This window comes from Crotalus tigris, unplaced genomic scaffold, assembly GCF_016545835.1.
Source record: "Crotalus tigris isolate CLP2741 ecotype Arizona unplaced genomic scaffold, ASM1654583v1 scf7180000017545.3456711, whole genome shotgun sequence".
Classification (NCBI taxonomy): Eukaryota; Metazoa; Chordata; class Lepidosauria; order Squamata; family Viperidae; genus Crotalus; species Crotalus tigris.
The window spans coordinates 3272682-3295098 of NW_024096464.1; the positions used below are offsets into that span (position 1 = coordinate 3272682).

The following is a 22417-nucleotide window of genomic DNA, read 5'->3' on the forward strand; positions in this document are numbered from 1 at the left end:
AAGCAGTATTTTTTACAAACAGCCAGATGTGTTTGAATAACCTCTTTTATTGTGTGTCCCAACAGCTGCTCTTTAGAGCTATAGATGTTTTTTTTATGTATATAAGAGTACTATAGCCATTGATAGGTCTGTTCTTCATTATGTTTGCCAAGAAAGCTATAGTCATAATCACACTGTTTATTAATTTTGTGTTGCCTCGTCCTTACTGCCAGTTAAGGACAAATACATTCTCATCAATCATAAGTGGTTAAAATCTTCACTCCCATTTTTTCTTTTGACTTTTGTGGCAAATATCATGTTTCTGTTTTCCTAGTTTTTAATTTCATTAACTTTTGGTGGATTTCTTTTTTTTTCAGTCTTTGTACTAAGATCTCTCCCTTTGTAAATCTTTTCACTTCCATTTCTGCCCATAATTATCCTTTGAGTTTGCAATTATAAGGTAATTGTGAGGAATAGGAAGTTACTTTAGCCATACTATTCAGCTATAATTTAGAAAGGTCAATTACATAGGAAAATGATTAAGTTGTCCTGTTGATTTGAAGCATTGTTGTATTGCAAGTTGGTAAATGCTAGCACAGATAAGTATTTACCTAATTGGCTGTTTGCTGTAGATGTATAATGTGGCTGAAATAATCACATATTTTAAAACAGCTTGGTTATTTTAACTATCTCTTAAACATTTCAAATTGGAACTACCATTTTGGATTAAATCTCTGTCTTATAAATTCTGCTCACAGTAAACGGTTAGCAGAAAATGTCAATATAGTATATTTTCTTTAATCATTTAATTTTTTTCTTCTAATTATAAGATCATCTCAGCTAAAAATGAACAGTGTATATTTAAAATAAGTAGGATACTGAAACAAGTGAGGAAACAAAAAAGGGGGGCACCAGGTAAAGTGGAAAACACATATCATGGCAAACAATAACCATTGAGTGATCACACCATAAACCTTAGAGCTGGGGGGGGGGGAAACAAGTTCTTAAAGATTGTCTAAAGGTTTCCTATTCCAAATAAAAAGCACTACAATAGACAAATGTGCTTCTACTTCCTAAGACTCATTAAACGACATTTATTTAATGGATAGGATACAAAGTGTTTCCATCCTGTTGAAACGTATAGAGTAGATAGAAATGATGTAAGGGAGATCTTTGCCCAGAGCTAAAGTGATTTAGAGGCAGTAAGCAACATGCTGAATTGCAGCTGGAAGCTAACTTCCAGCAGTAACACCAGCAAGCTGAAAATAAATAGAATTATCTAACTCTGATTAAGAAATGAAGATGATGTCCTTCATCTTCAGATCATAATTACAACTGCCCCAAGACAAAAGCCAGGTCAAATGTATAACCACCAGGTTATGTTCAGTTCTCAGGAACTTGGGTTAGGTCTATGGTGGCCATGAATTTCTCAGCCACATCAGACCTAAGTCATATGAGGGGAAGTTAGATTCCCTCAGAATTAATCAATCTCCACTGCCAACTCTGTGACTCAAACAGTTCAGGGCAGCAATGTTACTGTGCAGGATATGCGTACTTGAATAATAGTTTCTGAGTGGAGAAGAACAGTATAGGATGCAGAGAAACAAGAAAAGTCCTGTTCACTTGGGGTTTTCCACAGATGGAATCTCTTCCCTCTTGACCTATGTGACAAATTGAGATCTACTGTGAATGGAGCTCTGCCTAGGTTTTTATTTGTGTTCTTATTTGTGTTAATATTGTATTGTGTATTTATCTTTTTTTATCAAATTTTTATGCCACTGATAGGTGATTTTGGGTGGCTTACAAGCTATAACACAAGTATTTTTAAAATATTAAACAAGTATGTTTAAAATATTAAAACATACAACTGCACAGATTAAAATATTATTAAAAGCTGTACCAAACCCAAAAGTAAGAGAGCTAAGAGACAAATGGGATGGAGATGAGGTCTTACCCCATCAACCATCTCCTAATAGGAAGCACCCCCCTCGGGGATCCAGGCTAACCAGCAAAGCCAGGTTTTAATATCCTTCCGGAAGGCTGAACAGGAGGGGGCAATTCTCACCTCCAATGGTAGAATGTTCCATAGGGATAGGTCCACAGCAGAAAAGGCTCTTCTCCTTGACCCTGCTGCTTTTGAAGGGTGACCCCAATGTGAGCACCTGGAGCTCTGAAAGAAAAATTAAAAATCAAATCAATAAAAATGTCCTACCTGTATCTCATCTTGAGATCCATATGAAGTATAAAGATTTCAATAAATAGATAAATAAAACTTGTTCCTTCATGAATGTGTCCAATTCCCATTTAGACCCATCTGTATCAAATGGAGAGTCATCATATATATGTAGGATGCAATGCATTTTCTTTTTTTAAAACTAAAAAGTTCCAGCACTTTAGTTTTCCACATAGGAGAGGTATCCAGTCATTCTTACTTCCTACTGATTTATTACAGAGTTCAGCACAGAGTCTTAGAATAGCTAAGAAGCCATTAAATAAAATTAATACTAAAATATAATTATGATCATAAACAATTAAATGAGCCATAGCAATTTAAAATCTGTTAAGGAAGCACCACTAAGCTGGAAAGCTTCTCACAGTATCAATTTTTCTCTGTTCCTACCTCTGCAAACAAGCATCTTGAATCCTAAAAATGCTCATCAAGGGATAATTCTCAGTTGTGTAGACAGTGTTGAAGTTGTAGTGGGAGAGGTAATTGCTTACAATTATGCTTCCCTGAACTCCTTTTTTATACTGACAACATGAGAATAACTAATAACTTGCAATTATAATTTTAAATATGTGTCGATCCAGATAAAAAGCCAAGAGTTTTTCTAGCCAGCCCCATCACAATATATTTTTTCTACATTTATTTCTACTATAGTATAAACCTTTTCTTATTCTGAAATATTATTCCTGCAGGAAAATAAAAAAATATTGGAAAAAATACATCTTATATCTATGCTTCTCTCCTTACAGTTTCTAAGAGATACTTTGGTTTTTGAATTGGCGAAATAGGTTTTTTTAGGATCTTGAAATTTGAAAACACTGCATTCCTCTGAAGTATGAACAACACGACCTTCATTATCAATTCTAGCTGTGTTCCCACAGAGATAAGACTGCTATTCAGAGAAATTAAAAGAAATTCTATCCAGAATATAATATCTCTAGGAATTTATAAAAAGTCTCCTTTTAATTGTTATTATTTATGGCAACCCAGCCCCTCATCCATCAAAGGTAATGAGTGAATGAATCTTTAAGTGCTTATTTGAGAAGTTCAAAACATGTTATTACTGTATAAACCAGCCAACTCAGTGATATACTGAGACAGAAAAAGCTATGCTGGCTAAGAATTCTTAGTAGTATAATTCCAACATATAAGAAATGGTAGATTAATCTAAAAGTCTAGATTATTTAGTCTTTTGCTATTTTCAAAAGAAAGAACATGGAGCTAAAATAATGCTATAATTGGAAAAAAAAGATTGACACTCTGAAAGTATGCTGATGTTCTAATTTATAAATGCAGCTTTATCATAGTTAGCTTTCATTGTCTGATAGCTTTTAAAGGCAGTAAGCTATTATAAGCATTGAACCACTGAAAAGATGAACTTTTTACTAGTCAGTTAACTAAGGTATGTAGGAAGCACATCACAATAGAAATGGGGGCCTTTAACTACCCTGACATCAACTGGAAGAACAAAGTCAAACTGGAGTCTTGGACTTTAAGAGAGCTAATTTCAATAAACTTAGAGAGAACTTGGGAAGGATTCTATGGATGAGAATCCTCAAGAGGAAAACAACCCAAGAAGCTTGGGAAACTTTGCAAAGTGAGATTATAAAAGCCCAGCGTAGCACAATAATGAAGAAGAAAAATAACACTCTCAAAAGAAACAGACATGACTGCATAAAGAACTATCTGATTAATTGAAAGACAGAAAGGACAAGTATAAAAAATAGAAAGAGGGGCACATAACTAAGGCAGAATATCAGCAAATAGCCTGAGCCTGCAAAGATGAAGTGAGGAATACTAAGATTCAAAATGAACTAAGGTTTGTGACAAAAGTCAAAAATAACCAAAAAAAAGCTTCTTTGAACATGTAAAAAACAAGAAAAAAATAAAGGAAACAATTGGTCCATTAATGGGAGAAAGTGGCAAGAAGGTGAGAAGAAACAGCGAGAAAGCAGAACTGCTTAACTTGTTTTTGCATCCATCTTTACACAAAAGGAAAAAAAACAGTCCAACCTATCAAAAACAGTACCATAAAAAAAAGATTAGGAATACAAGTTAAAATAGGCAAGAAAATAGTACGTGAGCACCTGTCTACTAGATGAGTTCAAATCACCAGGACAGGATGGATTACACCCCAGGGTTCTGAAGGAACTGGCAGATGTGATCTCAGAACTACTGAACTATATTCTTTCAAAGATCCTGGGAACTACCAGAGGACTAGAAAAGAACTGATGTAGTTCCCATCTTCAAAAAAAGGGAAAAAATAGACCCAGGAAATTACAGACCTATCAGCCTGAGCTCAATACCTAGGAAGATTCTGGAAAAGATAATCAAGCAATGAATCAGCGAACAGCTAGAGGCAAATAAAATCATAACCAAAAGCCAACATGTGTTTGTCAAAAACAGATCATGCCAGACAAATCTTATTGGAATTCTTGGGCCAGGTGAAAAAATTAGTGGACCAGAGGAATGTTGTGGATATAATTTCCTTGGACTTCAGTAAGACATTTCATAAAGTAGACCACAATCTACTACTAGATAAGCTAGAAAAATGTGGGTTAGACAGCATTACTACCAAATGGACTCATAATTGGCTGACCAACTGCACTCAACGTGTAGTCGTCAATGGAACTGGAGGGAAGTAATTCAGTGGGGTACCCGAAGGCTCTGTTTTAGGCTCAGTACTCTTCAAAATCTGTATCAATGATTTGGATGAGAGGATAAATGGGGAACTTAATGCAGATGAAACTGAGTTGGCAGGAATAGCCAACACTCCAGAACGTAGGCTTAAGATACAGAAGGATCTTGACAGACTTGAACATCTAACAAAATGAAATTCAGTGGCAAAAAAGTAAGGTTCTACATTTAGGCAAGAAAAAACCAAGTGCACAGGTATAGTATAGGTGGTATCTGGCTCAATTGTAGTGCCCTGGGTGGGATAATATGTTAAGACTCTGGAAAGAGTACAGAGAAGAGCAACAAAGATGATCAGGGGACTGGATGCTAAAATATATAAAGAACGGTTGCTGGAATTGGGTAGTTTAATGAAAAGTCTGGTTTAATGAAAAGAAGAACTAGGGGGTGACATGATAGCAATGTTTCAATATCTCAGGGGTTGCCACAAAGAAGAGGGTGTCAAGCTATTCTCCAAAGCACCTGAAGGCAGGGATAGATGGAAACTAATCAAAGAGCGAAGCAACCTAGAACCAAGGAGAAATTTCCTGACAGTTAGAACAATTAATCAGTGAAACAACTTGCCTCCAGAAGTTGTGAATGCTCCAACACTGGAAGTTTTTAAGAGGAGACTGGACAACAATTTGTCTGAAATGGTATAGGGTTTCCTGCCTGAGCAAGGGGTTTGACTAGAAGACCTCAAGGTCCCTTCTAACTCTATTGTCATCATCTTAAAGTAAACAAATTTGAACGTAGTTAGAAACTTGTTTCGGAAACTAATAGGAAATACTATCAATGTGGAAAATGAAGTAGATAATCACAAACCACTTTACCAAGATACTCTACAGGGATATGTTCACATAATATATTTAACCATACTCTAATGTATCTTGGTTTTCAGGAAGTATGAAAATCAAACAAGTCATGGCAATTGGTGGCTGAATTCATATCAAACCACTTTGTGGAATGGTAATTCATTTCTGTCAAGGAGATCATAAGGTTGATTGATTATTATATTTATTTTCATGTATTTATTTTTCTTTGTTGGCTAAGTTCATGGGACTTTGTAAACAGAGCTGGAATCATTATGGAATCTGTGTAGTATATAAAACTACCATATATAGATACGATTAAAAAAAATAGCATCCACAAACATTGATGGTTTTGCTACTGTTCACAAATGTGGTTTGTAGACCATAAAATGCCGCTGGGATGCCTGAGGCAGATATCTCTCCAAGCCAAGAGTATAGTGGCTCATTTCATACTGAATAGGAAGCCATAAATCACAGTGAGGGGTCCTTGGTGCTCTCCGAGCTTGGATGTTTTCTTGCAGCTGTTTCATTACCCAAGCTAGGTAACAACATCAGTGCTAGTCATGAATCACAGTTCACACATCTTAATGGATGAGTATATATACCATAGTAAATCCAACCCAGATTATGACTTCATGCAGTGTGCAAATATATATAACTAATGTGCACTTTTTATTCTGTAAATAGCAGCCATTGAGGAAGGCTGGGCAGCACTGGGACTGTAGAAGATAGGAAGGAGGTATTTTAGTCTTGTCTTCCATGTTAGAATGACTCCTGGGGGCTTATTTTGAAAAACAAACGGTAGCTTTTCAGAACACTTTTTTCTGGGTAGGTTGGGAAAGTATTCTCTCACAATCATTGTGGCATACATATCTCAACTTTTCAGTTATTAAGAAAAAAGCATTAGGTTAAGATTAGATAGATAGATAGATAGATAGATAGATAGATAGATAGATAGATAGATAGATAGATAGATAGATAGATAGATAGATTTATAATATGGTTTTAATATTCTAGTAAAGCAAAACTGCTTAAAGCTGCATCAAATTACTTAAGAACACCTTAAATGTAAACTACGCATTGCATACATTACAGCTTGTATAAATACAGGCATGTATTTCTGTTTTTAATTAAATGTGGCAGCTGCCAATGGAAATCTAAATATGACTGGATATCTGAGATATTATTGCTGGAATATTTTTTAACAATCTGTTTCCATTGTCTGTGCAAATGTTCTTCCAGAGTAGCCAGCCAGGATATAAAAATTAAAATTCTTTTTTTCATAATGGGTGAGTAAGCTTTGACCATTTAAAATCTCTCTTTTCTCCCTCTTTTACCCAGCTTGCTCAGCCCCTTCTCCCCATTATGACATTTATTATTTTTCCATTCACAGCAAAACTATTCACATCAAGGTAATTGATGATGAGGAGTATGAAAAAAACAAGACTTTCTTCATTGAGCTGATGGGTCCTCGAATGATGGATATGAGTTTACAGAAAGGTGTAGTACTGGCTCTCCCAACTAACATTAACACTCTTCTTTCCTCTTTCTCTTATTTCCTACCTTTCTTTTCTCGCTATCAGTGGCCTCTTTTTTTTAATTTTCCAATTGCTCTATCCTTAACACTGCTGTACCTGCACAGCTTGTCACATGGTACTGATGGAAGTTAGCAAGATGGTGCTTTGTTTTTTTAGCTGAAAATGCAGTATTTGTGTGTGTGTGTGTGCTGATGTGACTGAAAGATGTCAATGCATATTCTTGAAATAACAGGGCATTGGAGTTTTCAAATCCATTTTCAACATTACAGAAATAGGCTATAGAGCTCAACACTGCAGCATGATGCAAACGTATATGCATATTGGAAGTCTTCCAGCTCAACCTGCACATAGGACTCTGCTTTTGGCATACCTATCATTGTCCCAAGAGCTGCACACTAATAGTAGTTTCTTGCCTTGCAAAAGAAAATGGTTATTCATTTTTCTGTACAAAACAAGATGTTTTATGAATCAATTGACCAACATGCTATAACAAATCATTCTTGTCTTCCTATAAACTCATTTGGCATTTTAAATTCAAATCCATGCCGGTTCAATGTACCATGGAAGGGGACTAAATATTTCCTCTAATTAGAAGCTATTTATTTAGAGATAAGAGTTGGCAGAGAGATAATGACTTGGCTCAGTGCCTCCAGTAGTGGCATATATATAGTTGAACAGAGATTTGAAATTGGTCTTCTCACATGGACTGATCACTACTGCACACCCTTCAATACTCGTGTGTATAAACACACTCATTTGTCTCTAGATGGCCTGTCCTCAGCCTACTTTTTGCAACCTTACAAATTGTTTGATTAATTTGAAGGCTAAGTTAACACAAAGTGTTAGAACAAAAAAATATTTTTTTCATCAAATCATCCAAGAATGCTGCTTCAGAATCACACATTTATTTTGATATTAGTCTGACATCTGTGAGGCCAGTTGATACGGAGGCTGCTGACAACAGCCTGTGGGCAGGAGACTAGATGTGGAGAAGTGGGATGCATACAGTGTGTGTGTGTATATATATATGTGTGTGTGTGTGTGTGTGTGTGTGTGTGTGTGTGTATGTGTGTGTGTGTATATGTGTGTGTGTGTGTGTGTATTGCCAAAACCTCTTTCTTTTAAATGTTTTCTTCATTGTTTATGTAGAGAGATTTGATCAGAAAATGACTCCAATCAATCTACATGTGACTATACATGAAAACTGAGAATCATAATTCATCCTAAAAATACATTCAAGATTTCTCACCATTGCATGTTATATGGGAGAGTTGTAGCCCATACAGATTCTTCCTTTGCTTAAAGAGCTAATTTAATGTTGCATTTCTCTTCTCAACATTTTGAGGATACAGGCATATATTAGGGTCTAGCCCTTTTGTGGCACTTTCTACAAATTGAAGGAAATAATTAGGATTCCTTGAGAAAATAACAACAGAGATTGTGTTAGAACTAGGGGTCAAATAAAAATGCAATCAATGTAAATAGATAACTTCTAAGGAAAAACGGAAAACCATTAGTATTCATTCTTTGTCGTTCTTCCTGTTCATATACTAAAAAAAATAGGTAAGAAAAGAAGAGAAAGTAAAGTGAGCAAGTCTAAGGCATATTGATTTAAAAGTAAATGCCACTGAGTTTGATAGGATTTACTCGTAGCTAGGTGGGTATAGAATTTCAACTTCATTTTTATAAGGGTCTCTTTCTTGTCATTGCACGATACTCATATGGTTATATTATATTCTGCCCATAACCTTATAACATTACATTCCATAAGCACTGAGTAATTCAGTCAGCAAAAATGAATTATCAGTTCTCAGTAAAAAAAAAAAAATTACTATATCAAGTATGGAGAAAGAAACTAGATTGCCTTTGCACAGAAAAAGATCTAGATGAGAAAGTCCTGGCCTGTGTTTTGCGCATGAATCTGTGTATGTGCGTGTTTGTATGTTAAAAGAATATTTTAATTCTATCTTATTGCACTCTCCACCCACTGTTCAAGACAGAGAAAAATTGGCTTTTTACCTAATACGCTAAAGATGCTTGTCCCACCTCTACCTGTAGGCTGTTCTGGATTAGCCATAGTTCAGCCAGTTGATAAACTGTTATTACCATGTGACATTTGATTAAATGTGCTATTGAGGTCACCTTCCACTAACCATCACTATAGACCAGGTTCCTCTTCCTCACTCTTTGCCCCTCCCTTCTCTCCTCTTTCCTTCCTTCCTTCCTTCCTTCCTCTAATATTCTTTAACTCATCTAAAAATCAGCTCCAAGTGATATGTCTTAAAAAGCAAGTGAAACACCACCAAGGCAGTAGCAGAAGCAGGCTGCATGTGAGAAAGTGTGGTGGTATTGGTAGTAGTAGTAGGATCAACTGCTGCTGCTGCTGCTCTGAATTTGCTCCCAACCAGGCTACCCACTGTACACCCATCTTTTTCTTGTTGTCCCTACAGGAAGACCATAAGGGTTAAAATAGTAGATGAGGAGGAATACGAAAGGCAGGAGAATTTCTTCATTGTCCTTGGTGAACCGAAATGGATGGAACGAGGAATATCAGGTGTGAGATCCTTTTTTTGAAAAAAAAGAAAGAAAGAAAGAAAGAAAGAAACCAAGCAAATGCAGATTGCAAAAACAACCTTTTTTGCTCCACCTTTTTCTCTTTGATTTTTACACAGACCAAGTTTTATTCTTTTCCCTCCTGTATTCTCTCTCTCACCCTGTTTCGGTCCCATCTCTGCATTTTTGAACTTAGCTTAAGATCCTCCTTTTGTGCAGTGCTTGTGCCTTACAGGCTGTTTGAACTTCCATGCGTTTGGATCCCTTCTATTTACTCTCCTTTTCCCTCCCTGTTTTCCTTATTTTTGATGTGATCTTGTCTCCTTTTCTTATACCAAAATGGAAAATCCTTTTCTCAGAAGAATGTGCTAAACTGCATGGTTGCCTCTTCAGCTTGCTCCCCAATTCTGAACTTTGCACAGTGGTCCCTGTCATTTTTTTTATTCTCTTCATACAGCTTTGTAATTAATATTAGCTACTGATTTTTTATATATAAATATATATGGCTACAGATATGTACATATTGGAGTCAGATTTAAACAAGTGCTGCCAACAAGAACAGCCAAGAATATTTGCAATTAATTCCCTGCCAAAAAAAGAAATCTTCAAATAGACCAAACTACTTTATAATACAACTTCATAGAATTCATGTTAGGAAGTACTTTCTCAAGAGTGTCATCAAAGACATAGAGGGTCTAAGACAACTTGCTTGGCCATCTCATCCTAGCCAACTCGCTTTGGCCAACTCATTGCAGGACAACTCACCACAGACAACTCAACACAGGGTAACTCAAGAGAGGGACAAGTGAATTGTAGTAGACCTTACTTTGCTTTAGGTTTGAACCTTCTCAAGTTAGGCATCCTCAAGGTGGAGTGAGCTGTAATTCTACTTGTCCCTTTCTTCAATTATCCCACATTGAATTGTGCCACAGCAAGTTGACTGCAGCGAATTGACCAGGCAAGTTGGCTGTGGCAAGACAGCCAGGCTGAGTTGTCCCATTCTGGACATACAGGCATGTCAGCAAAAAGAATTTCCAAGATGGAAGTCAAAGCATGCTGCCTTCATAATGTATTGAACCACTCATCAAAAGGCCCATGCTGGCTGCAAATTCTAGAAGTCTAGTGTATTTGGAGGGCCACAAGCTTCAGAAAATCTGTCTTCAGCTGCCTTTGCTGAATTTGTTAACCCACTTGTGGATCCCAGAGATTTTGTGTCTGACCTTGGATGTTTCAAGAATCTCTACTTAACAGTTCTTCTCTCTAACGGGTCATATCAACAAAGATCTAGTGGACTTTCATATATTTTGTATTCTTCTTCACAAAATGTGAACAACAAATAAAGCTCATTAAAAAGATGCCTATACAACAATGCTTGGAAATTAAATGAAGTAAATAATGCTTCATAGTATACATTCTGCCAAATATCAGATTATTTAGTTTGGTATAACATTGATGCTTCAGAACTATAGAGCTAACATTCTTGAAAAGCAAAGAAATAACAGCTCTTAAGTATTCGTAATAGTAGCATACTGCTATTGCTTCTGTGATTAGTTTTATGTTTTATTGTGGACTATTCTTCATTCAAGGGGCAATACAGAACAATTGTCCAAAGACACAATGTAGCTAATTGTTACTTAGCATTGAAACATTTAATCTAAATACCAAATCACTTCTTTTTGAGCTGGAAAGTTCTTTGCTGGGTTTTCAGAACCCAAATTAGGTTACTCTGATGATTCCTTATTTGTAAACTTCTATCTTTTTTTTTTAACTTTTATACTCCAAATTTCTAAGTTCACACCTCTCTCTTTCCATCCCAACACTCTTATTACCAGCAGTCCACACACAACATGGGTACTTGGAAATGTTCATATGATCTCTGTACATCTACCAACAAATCATATTAATGTGAGTTTTAAGCAATTTAACTCATGAGAAAATGCTGATACTATTACTAAGGAGGAGAGTGTTTTATATATTATGCATTCCACTGAGATGGTGTTTCTCTGGAATCGGGGAAATCAGAGGCCGGAAGTAGTTTGATTGTTTGCTTACTTGTGCAGTTCATCGACCACCTCAATCCTAGTGGACTTTAAGCAATTTATTGATATTAAAATAACATTGATAAATATTATATTACTTTTAAACCTTAAAATTACAGTAACAAGTATGTAAGCATTGATGGCTCCACAATTCCTGAAGGCCTTCCAATAAAGCCAGTTTTTAATTTACTGGGCTTATACACCATTCCAATCAATAAATGGCTCCAGCAGGTTTACTTACCTCATTAAAAAGACACAAAATCATTATAATAGCAACAATAATAACAGTATGAATTAGTACAACAACAAACTGTTAGCACTGGGAAGTACCATGGTGAAAAATATTTCCCTTTAGGACAAGTTATATAACCTTTCAGATTTCAAAGACTTGCTGAAGCAGCCAAGTCTTAATGGTCTCATGGAATACCAAAAGCATAGGGGATAAGAGGATGTCCACTACATCAAAAAAGTGGCCAATGGCAGAGAAAGCATATCACAAGGCATTTTACAAATGTGTGCCCTCCGTACACAAACAGAATTATCATTGAAGAGATTCTGAGGGCCAAGCTTCTTCCTCTCACACCAACAGTGAACAATAACACACTGTGCACTCTGACTAAGGGAACTGAAACAACCGAAGAAGAAGTTGATGAGCTGTAGAAATGCTGGATCATCTTTCCCTAGGCTAATGTTACATGCCTTGTTAGGGTCTCATGCAGTTTTGTCTTCTCACATCTTGAATGTCGTGACTCTGGGACAGAGATACACTAATGAGTGATGAGAAGAATGTGCCAATTGTTTAATAGACTCCAAGCTTAGACTCATAAGCTCTATTATAAGCCAGAATTGAGTTGCCCTGGTTGAGCTATTTCTTATAGCAAAGGAAGCTGTGGCCTATAAAGCCATTTTCCTGCTTCTGTTAGCAGTGTCCATCTCCCAATTACAAGCTAAAACGCCTTTCTATATTCCTGAATCTTTGTTCATAGAATTCTTCAAATATTCCTACACTGAATTAGAAGTGAAAGAGAGATAAGCACATAGGCTGAAGCACAAATGGCAGTCGGAGACTTCAGACATTCGGGAGATTAATGCTTTAAATCTATTACTCTTGTGGCCACACTTGTAGCAAGGAGCACAAGCCAAACCTCAGGGGGAGAAAATCAGCTTTGAGACCAAGAAGATGTAAATGATGGAGAGATAGTTCCTTCCATAGGGACATTCTATTAAAATATGCTGGAGGCTATGGGTTTAAAATAAATAATAAAAGGAATGTATAACAAAGGACAATTGACCCTCCCCGCCCCTGGTGCTTTTCTCCAGTCATTTGCTCCAATGAGTGTCCCCCCCCCCCGCTAGAAAGCAGGAAAATGCCTCATCAAACTGTTTTGAGGGATATAGGGTCTTCCAGATGTTCTAGACCAGGGGTCTTGTGGACTTCAATTCCCAGAATTCCTCAGCCAGCCATGCTGAGGAATTCTGGGAGTTGAAGTCCACAAGTCTTAAAGCCGCCAAGTTAGGAGACCTCTGTGCTAGACAATCTCCTTGTCATTGCTTATGCTGGTTCAGGCTAATGGGAATTGAAGTCCAAAAACTCTGGAGCATATTAGATTGACTACCTCTATTTTAGTACTACTAAAATATGACCTCCTTTATATTTGAAAATAGCCCTGAATTTCCTCCTGCCATGTTAAAGGCTCTTGGCTGCTGCCTTAAGCAAGTATTAAATGGCCCTACAAAAGTGAAAGCATTTAAAAGGCTATCATTAACAGTTCCAAATTCTGTTCACTCAGTATACTTGTTAGGTTTTAAACATTGGGCCCCTTCCTTAATGGATATTTCTGTGGAAAACTCATGCAGCATTGTTAGCAGAAGGTGTCATTTATTCAAGGTCAACAACTACAGTGAGATTCAGGCTTATTTTTTTAAAAAAGCCGTTCCTTGCAATGCTATTCTCCAGAGCTTCCCATCTCAACTCATAAACTTCTGTTAATCCAGAAAGCATCAGTCAGGTTCTTCAGCTGCAATTGGCTGGGCCAGTTAAGTCATGCAGCCTGTATGGATTTCACTGACATAGTATTAAGTGAAATGTTATGGTATAGGTTAGACTTTCTCTTGTCCTTGCAATTAGATTATAAATTACAGGACAAATCTGTAAAACTAAAGGGACAAAGTTCAGCTCCTATTTCATACTGGTGGTTCATTTTTACTGAGACAAGATTTTTTTTTTTATTATTCCAAATGGTGATACTTCTCCAGATTCTTCTCTAAAAATGAAGCTAATATTTCATCCTTCGTGCTAAAGCATAAGCAAATATAAAAAGGAGTCTAGATCAGAGTAAATTTAGGTTAAGATAATTGTCTTTAGAAATAATTATACAAACATAAGAAAGTAATTCTTAACAATAAATAAAATACTAAGAATCATAACGAGATATATGAAATAGAAGGTAATACAATGAGATTTAATTAGAAATCCTAACACTTAAAAGATCATTTATAATCTAAATTAAAAATACTGTGAATAAAATATTCTTGACAGAAACATACTATTAATTAGCAAATAGAAATTAAAAGAACAGCAGAAGAGATTTTTAGGATTCTTATTCAACTTGTTTCTTGTTACTAATATCACAGCTCTTTGGCTGATTTAGAATGAACTAATTACTGTAATCAGCCTTCATAAACCAAAACCCTAAACTGAAAATTCAGAGTTTAGATTTAAAAGCAATACCATTCTCTGCAGCCTTCCATCTTATTTTTTGATTTCAAGAGGCCAGGAGAAGCACGGTTTTGTTTAAATTCCATTTGCTTCAAAGTTGTGTAATGATCTATAACTTACCCAGTGGAAGTTTTAAAAAGTCTAGAGAATAGGTTATGGGGAAAGCATCAATTATTTTTACATTTAGGGCCCTGTTATAAAATTTACTCATGACTGGAAACTGTTATAAGTGAAACTTCACATCTATCAATAGAAGACAATATCTTTAGCGCAGGGTTGAATTGTGGACTTCTTGGTGCTCTCTGAGCTTGGTCGTTTTCTTGAAAATATTTCATTACCCAGCTAGATAACAACTTCAGTGCTACAAGGAAATGGGATTTGCTTTCTGTTTATATACAATATCTTTAGCGCAGGGTTGAATTGTGGACTTCTTGGTGCTCTCTGAGCTTGGTCGTTTTCTTGAAAATATTTCATTACCCAGCTAGATAACAACTTCAGTGCTACAAGGAAATGGGATTTGCTTTCTGTTTATATACAGAAAGCTTGCCTGCCATTGTTGGTGGGAATGTTGTTTTCTCCTTGGTAGTTCCTTGATTAGGCTGTTGTTTACTGCTTGATTGTTTGTCTGCTATTGCTCCTGGTGTTAATCCCTGTTGTACCAAACAGGGATCCCAACATATAGCTAAAGAACTTACAAAAAAGCTTGGACATCTCATAGAGGGGAGCAAATATTCTATCAACTGTCCACTACAGTGCCTCCAGAAAATAAAAAAAAAACCTAGTAATACAAGATAAGATTATGATTTCATTCAATGTCACAGCACTCTTTACATGCATAAATCATGAACTAGCAAAAGAATCCATGGTAGCTGTACTACACAATACATCCAACCAAACTAAAGACACTCACATTGCACTCAGAAAGTATTCAGATCCCCCTTCATTTTTTTTCAATTTTGTTATGCTGCAGCCAGATACTACAGCTGTTGAAATTCATTTTTTTCTCTCATTAATCTACACTCAGTACCCCATAATGACAAAGTGAAAACAGAATGTTACAAATGTCTGTAAATTTATTAAAAAGGAAAAACTGAAATATCACATTGGCATAAGTATTCAGACCCCTCACTCAGTACTTTGTTGAAGCACTTTAGCAGCAATGACAGCCTCCAATCTTTTGGGGTATGATGTGACAAGTTTTGCACACCTGGATTGGGGGATTTTCTGCCATTCTTTCTTACCGTTCCTCTCAAGCTCAGTCAGGTTGGATGTCAACTCAGTGGACAGCCATTTTCAGGTCTCTCCAGGGATGTTCAATAGGGTTCAAGTCAGGGCTCTGGCTGGACCATTCTAGGATATTCACAGAATTGTCCCTAAGCCACTTCTATGTTGTCTCTGCTGTGTGCTTAGGATTGCTGTCATGTTGGAAAGTGAACCTTCAGCCCAGTCTGAGGTCTTGAGCACTGTGGAACAGGTTTTCATTGAGGATATCCTTTATTTTGCTCCATTCAGCTTTCTCTCAATTCTGATCAGTCTCCCAATCCCTGCTGCTGAAAAACACCCCCATAGCATGTTGCTGCCACCACCATGCTTCACTGTTGGGATGATATTGGGCAGGTAATGAGTGGTGCCTGGTTTCCTCCAGACATAATGTTTAGAATTGAGCCCAAACAGTTCAATCTTGGTTTCATCAGACCAGAGAATCTTGTTCCCCACAGTCAATAGTCCTTCAGGTGCTTTTTTGCAAACTCCAAGAGGGCTTTCATGTGTTTTGCAGTAAGGAGAGGCTTCCATCTAGCCAATCTGCCATAAAGCTCAGATCAGTGGAGGGCTGCAATGATGGTTGGAACTCATCTCCACACAGGATTTCTGGAGCTCAGTCAGAGTGAATGTCTATGGAGATTCTCAGTTATCCAGGTCATGGTTGTCCCAAAGATGCTTTTTTCATGAGGCAACTGGACTTTTTTGTTTTTCTTGAAGATGTTTCACTTCTCATCCAAGAAGCTTCCAGTCAGAGCTGAAGACACTTCTTGGATGAGAAGCGAAATGTCTTCAAGAAAAACAAGAAAGTCCAGTTGCCTCGTGAAAAAAAGCATCTTTGGATCAGTTAGAGTGACCATCAGGTTCTTGGTCACCTCTGTTAAAGAGGCCCTTCTCCCCTGATTGCTCAGTTTGACCAGGCAATCAGCTCTTGGAAGAGTCCTGGTTGTGCCAAACATCTTCCATTTGAGAGTTATGGAGGCCACTGTGATTTTAGGAACCTTCAGTGCAGCAGAAATTTTATTATAGTATTCTCCAGATACGTGCCTTGCAATAATCCTATCTCTGAGCTCTGCAGGCAGTTCCTTTGACCTCATGACTTTTGCTGTGATATAGTATGCATTGTCAGCTGTGAGCCCTTCTATAGAGAGGTCTGTGCCTTTCCAAATCATGTCCAATCAATTTAATTTACCACAAGTCAACTCCAATCAAGGTGTAGAAACATGTCAGCAAAGATCAAGAGAAATGGAAGGCACTGGAGCTAAATTTCAAGTGTTGTTGCAAAGGATCTGAATACTTATGCCAATGTGATATTTCAGTTTTTTTGTTTTTAATAAATTTGTAGACATTTCTAAAATTCTACACTTTGTCATTATGGGGTACCAAGTGTAGATTAATGAGAAAAAAAATGAATTTCAACAACTATAGAATCAGGCTAAAATATAACAAAATTGACAAAAGTGAAGGGGGGTCTGAATACTTTCTGAATGCATTGTAAGTCCAAAATACCCAGAATAATGTATCATGGGAGCCCATCAATCTTTGCCTTAGTACCTACATTCAATTTGATGGACAGATATATCAATAAATCCGAGGAACACCCATGAGATCACTTTCTCAGGACTCGTAGAAACTGTAATGCAGTGTTTAGAAAGTATAACACTCCCGTGGATATAACTAAAAGTATGGATCTGTTATGTAGATGTCACCTTTGTCATAATAAAAAAGGAACAATTAGAGAAGAAACATAAAATAACATCTTCAAAGGAATAAAACTCACAAAGGAAGAAGAAAACAACAACACATTTCCCTTCATGGATATCCTCATCAGCAGAGGAAATGGTAGCAAATTAGAAACACAAGTCTGTCAAAAAACCAACCGCACTAACCAAATACCTCCACTACCAAATACCAACAAGAGGAGCTGTGTAAGAACATTATTCAGAGGAGCACAAATGCACTGCAACTACCCAGAACACCAAAAAAAGGAAACATCACCTATACCTCTTCTAGCAAAATGAATATCCACTTAGGTTTATCAAAAAATGCCTAACCATTAACCTATTACAGCAGAACCAAAATAAGTTATGAAAAGGATAGCATTCCCCATACTTCAAAAACATCTCAGAAACAACCAACAGACTATTGCAACCACATGGCATCACTGCAGTACATTAACTAAAGCCCTCCAAAATATCTTAAGTAAACCAAAAAAACACAGTAGCCCAAGAGGAAAAAACAGGGTTCATCTACTATACAGTGTGAGGTCTATAACAGTTACTCTATACTGGCTGAGGAATTCTCGGAGTTGAAGTCCACAAGTCATAAAAGGGCCTGGTTTGCAGACCCCTGTTCTATACAGACAAGCAGAAGACTAACAGAGGACATCCATGAACACCAATTAGCAATCAGAAGACACAATGAAAATGCCTTAATTTGGACAGACTTAACCATGGTTTTAGCTGGGAAGCTGTGAGCATACTAGACCAAGCTAAATCCAAAAACATTAGGGAATTGCTAAAAGCTTGGTATTCAGACAGATCAACTGTGAACAAAATCGTAGAGATAAACCAGATTTAGACAACTTTCAAAAGAGACAATAAAAAAACCTAAAAAGGAAACAAAAAGATCAGAACACCTCCTTGCCAGCAATCAACACCCAGATAAGCAGGGATTGATACCAGAATCAACACCAATCAAGCAGTAAACAACAGCCTAATCAAGGAACTACCAAGGAGAAATCCGACCCCCACCAACACTGACTGGACAAGTTACTGTATATAGACAGCAAACCTCACACTCTTCTCGCACTGAAGATGTTACTACTGAATAATGAAGCATCTGCAAGAAAACAAACAAGCTCAGAGAGAACCAAGGATTCCACTTCTTCGCACTATTGCTATATGAGTACTTCTGCCAAAACCGGATTGAAAAAATCTGGATGAACACAAGATGGCAGCAATTAATTAGAGATTTTTTTTATCCCCTTGTTGCTATCTAGGCGTTAGTGGAAGCTAGTTGTCATAGCTCCATAAAGTGGTGGTAAACCAAGTATACAAGGTAGGTAAGGTGACATTTCATGCCCCGTTGAGTGACAATTATTCAGCTAGGGTGATACAAATTTAATTTGTAAGTATGAATCATTGCACCTGTCTGACTTCCATATTAATTTTTACTGAAACCAAAGTTACTTGCCTACATGTAGCCAATTGAAAGAGTTTTAAATGGTAGAAGTGCCTTCCCTAGGCCAGTAGCTAAGGGCCAGTACTGGTTAAGGAACCAGGCTAGAAACCCAGAGATTATAGATTCTAGTCCCATATTTGGTAGAAAACTAGACCCATGACCATAGCAGTAGTTCCTTTCAGTCCTAGGAAGAAGGTAAACCACTTCCAAAAATCCTGCCAAGAAAACTGCAGGGACTAATTCAGGTAGCTACCAACACTGACTTGAAGGCAACCCTCCCAAAAAGCCACTAGATGTGCCCAAGATTCTGGTCTTTTGTTGCAAATTTGTGCCTTGATTGCCTCTACAGTCCTCACCTCCAGGTCCTCTCCCTCCCACCCTCCCTGCACCTTTGTTCATGAGGGAAAGGGGGAACCTCTGAAACCCGTAAAATTGCACCTGTTTGATATACACCTTCATCTCCATTTTGTGGCTCCCATGCATGCTTACAAACCTGCTTCTACCATGAGGCTACCCAAAAGCCGCCATTTACTTCAAGCAAGCGCATTATTATTTAACACAGTTATATGCAAAATGCTTACAAACCTGTCTTATATAGAGAATAGTAACTCTGTCTCTTCCTTCCTTTATTTTTTTATATAGCACTCCTCTTGACTCAAGGTAAGTCATTTTTCCCCTTTTCTCCCTCCCCCCTTCCTTTTCTCTATTTGGATTTCTGCTCTGTCCTTTTCTTGTCTACGCCTAGATTCTAAATGTTGTCTTTCATTTGGAATGACTTCATACTTCAATGATTTCACCTCAACATTTAGAACCAATGCCGTTGTTGAGAATAACATGAACCTGAGTCCCTTGCTACCATGTAAGGAAAGGGGTTCAGCTGGAGAGAAAGAACCGAAGGTCATTGGAACTGAGGTTGCATCCCTGTTCTCTGCACCCTTGAAGGAATCTGCCACGTGCCAGAGTGAACCAGTAGTACAAGTTCATTTTGACAGAGGAATGTGAACATATGCAGATATGCAGACAAGGAGAGCGGTTTCAGCCTTCTCATTCTGACTCAGCAAGAGGAACGCAGAATGATGGTATATCATTTCAAAGGCATCCACAGGAATTGATATTTAAACCCAAACAATGAAAGCAGCACCTCACCATTGTGCTGCACACACTCTATGTTTGTGCAGGATAAGATAACTTTTATTGTCATTTTTTACTGTGAGCACACTGGTACACATTAAAAATGAAATTCTATTGCCTGCTCTCAAGAGAAAATATATATCTACCCATACACATACTGTACATAACATACATATACACATGCTATATACATGCATACATACGTCTACACCAGTGGTTCTCAACCTTTCTAATGCCGCGACCCCATAATACAGTTCCCCATGTTGTGGTAACCCCCAGCCACTTATACATCACTGGGTGCCAGGGGCATGGCCAAAGAAAAGGGGAAAAAAATGGCGGACAGCCTTGTTTGGCGACCCCCATGAAATGGTCGTTCGACCTCAAATGGGGTCCCGACCCACAGGTTGAGAACCACTGATCTACACACACACACACACAACACACACATATATATATATATATATGTTTTCTGAGGTTTTCGCGGGTGTTTGTATGTAGGTCTTTGGTTATTCGGGTTTTCTCCCACGTAAAATTGGAAGTGTCTTGGCAACGTTTCGACAAAGTCTCATTCGTCATCTTCAGGCTGGGGCTTTCGGCTTCGTGCTCCTAGAAGCACGAAGCCGAAAGCACCAGCCTAGAAGCACGAAGCCGAAAGCACCAGCCTGAAGATGACGAATGAGACTTTGTCGAAACGTTGCCAAGACACTTCCAATTTTACGTAGGAGAAAACCCGAATAACCAAAGACCAACCTACATACATACATACATACATACATACATACATACATACAAATGTATACGTATACATATATGTATATGTGTGTGTATATATATTGTGGTTCACAAGTTTGATACTATATCGAACAAAACTGTGATTGAATCTAGATGTTCTGCTTTGGATACCACAAAGCCTCCCTCTCAGAAGGTAGCAAGGAAAACAGGTCATAATGCTTTTACAAAAGGGGCAGGACTTGAAATGCAATGATACTTTTATCATTTGCTCGACTCCCCCTGGATATTTGTGCATTATTTTCTTTGTATGAGATTGTAAAAGGTGGATCTTGTCAAGTGCAAACAACTAGAACCATTCATGGATAGGCCCAAATAGATATTCTATTGCTGATCACCTATATTACAAGAATCTCACCAGACTATCTGCCTTCCCTTGGGAAATGCCATATAAACAGTTAAGAATTTGATTCCAGACATTTCGTCCTCTGAACAGACTCTAAACTGGAATTTCTCTTTATTCTCGTAGAGAGACCCCTCCCCCTTCAGCCATTGGTTCTACCTCAGGACTGGAGTAAACCAATTAGGAATAATCATTACTAGCCTTGAGACAGTGGTCCAAAAAGATTGCTTTGATAATGGTTGGTCTTCTTCAATCATATAGTTTCCCTCCAGTTGTGTTGGAGTACACCTTTCATAATCTTCCCCATATAGAAATTGTAGTTAAGTAAATCAGGAAAGCTGCCTTGAACATTTATTTATTTGATTCATATCCTGCCTTTATTTGTACAACTCAGCATACATAATGTTCCTTCCTTGTATTTTCCCCACAACAAAATCTTCCATAAAATCTATGTCAGTTAAACATGTCTGAAGTTACGGGGCCACCACCTTTTCAATTACCTTTTGATTCAAAATTTTTATTAATTTATCAAAATATAAAATACAGAAATACAAAGAAAAAATAAAATAATGGAAAAGTAGGGAAGGAGAAGGGAAAGAGGAAAAAGGGGGGGGGAAGGGGAAAAGAAAAAGACAAGCATTGAAACTTTGATTTAAGTTTTTGCAGATTAGCTAGATTTGTTATTATAGAAATGGCTAGTATGTATTATTATATAAAAGTAAAAAAATTGAGGTCGTATGTTATTACCTTATTCTACTGCACCAAAAAGAGTTGAAGTCAATACTAAATTGCCTTTCTAAGAAATGGAATATTTTATATTTACCCCAATGATACAAACCTATATTCCAAGGAGTGTTTCTTCAGGAAAAGTCTTATTACTTCCTCCTTTAGGTAGGGCAGAAATATGTCTCCTAGGAAGGAAACATTGATCATCACCCTTAACTATGGCTCTATGCTAATCTTAATTTATTATTTTTATTCATTAAATTTTTGTATCACCCATATCCCCTATAAGGCAACTCTGAGCAGCTTACAGATTATAAAAAGATAAATAGAAAAGTAATTTAAATATTAAAATTACACAAATTAAAAATTTAAACCATACCAAAAAACGAGAGTAAGGGATAGATGTCCCAGGGCTGGAGTCTTCGTACTCTGTCAACCATCTCTA

General features: G+C 37.2%; 1 protein-coding gene across 5 annotated transcripts in view; it reads left to right on the forward strand.

Annotated features, from left to right (window-relative positions):
* SLC8A3 (solute carrier family 8 member A3) overlaps positions 1-22417 on the forward strand; it is a 211192-nt gene that overhangs the window by 157108 nt on the left and 31667 nt on the right. For 3 of the 5 annotated variants that reach the window (XM_039334448.1, XM_039334440.1, XM_039334432.1), the window contains exons 3-4: positions 7085-7191; positions 19626-19643. In XM_039334448.1, the coding sequence (XP_039190382.1) occupies positions 7085-7191; positions 19626-19643 (125 nt within the window). Of the gene's footprint in view, positions 1-7084; positions 7192-9679; positions 9784-19625; positions 19644-22417 lie in introns of those variants that run through there. The other 2 variants (XM_039334466.1, XM_039334457.1) reach the window with 2 other exon arrangements.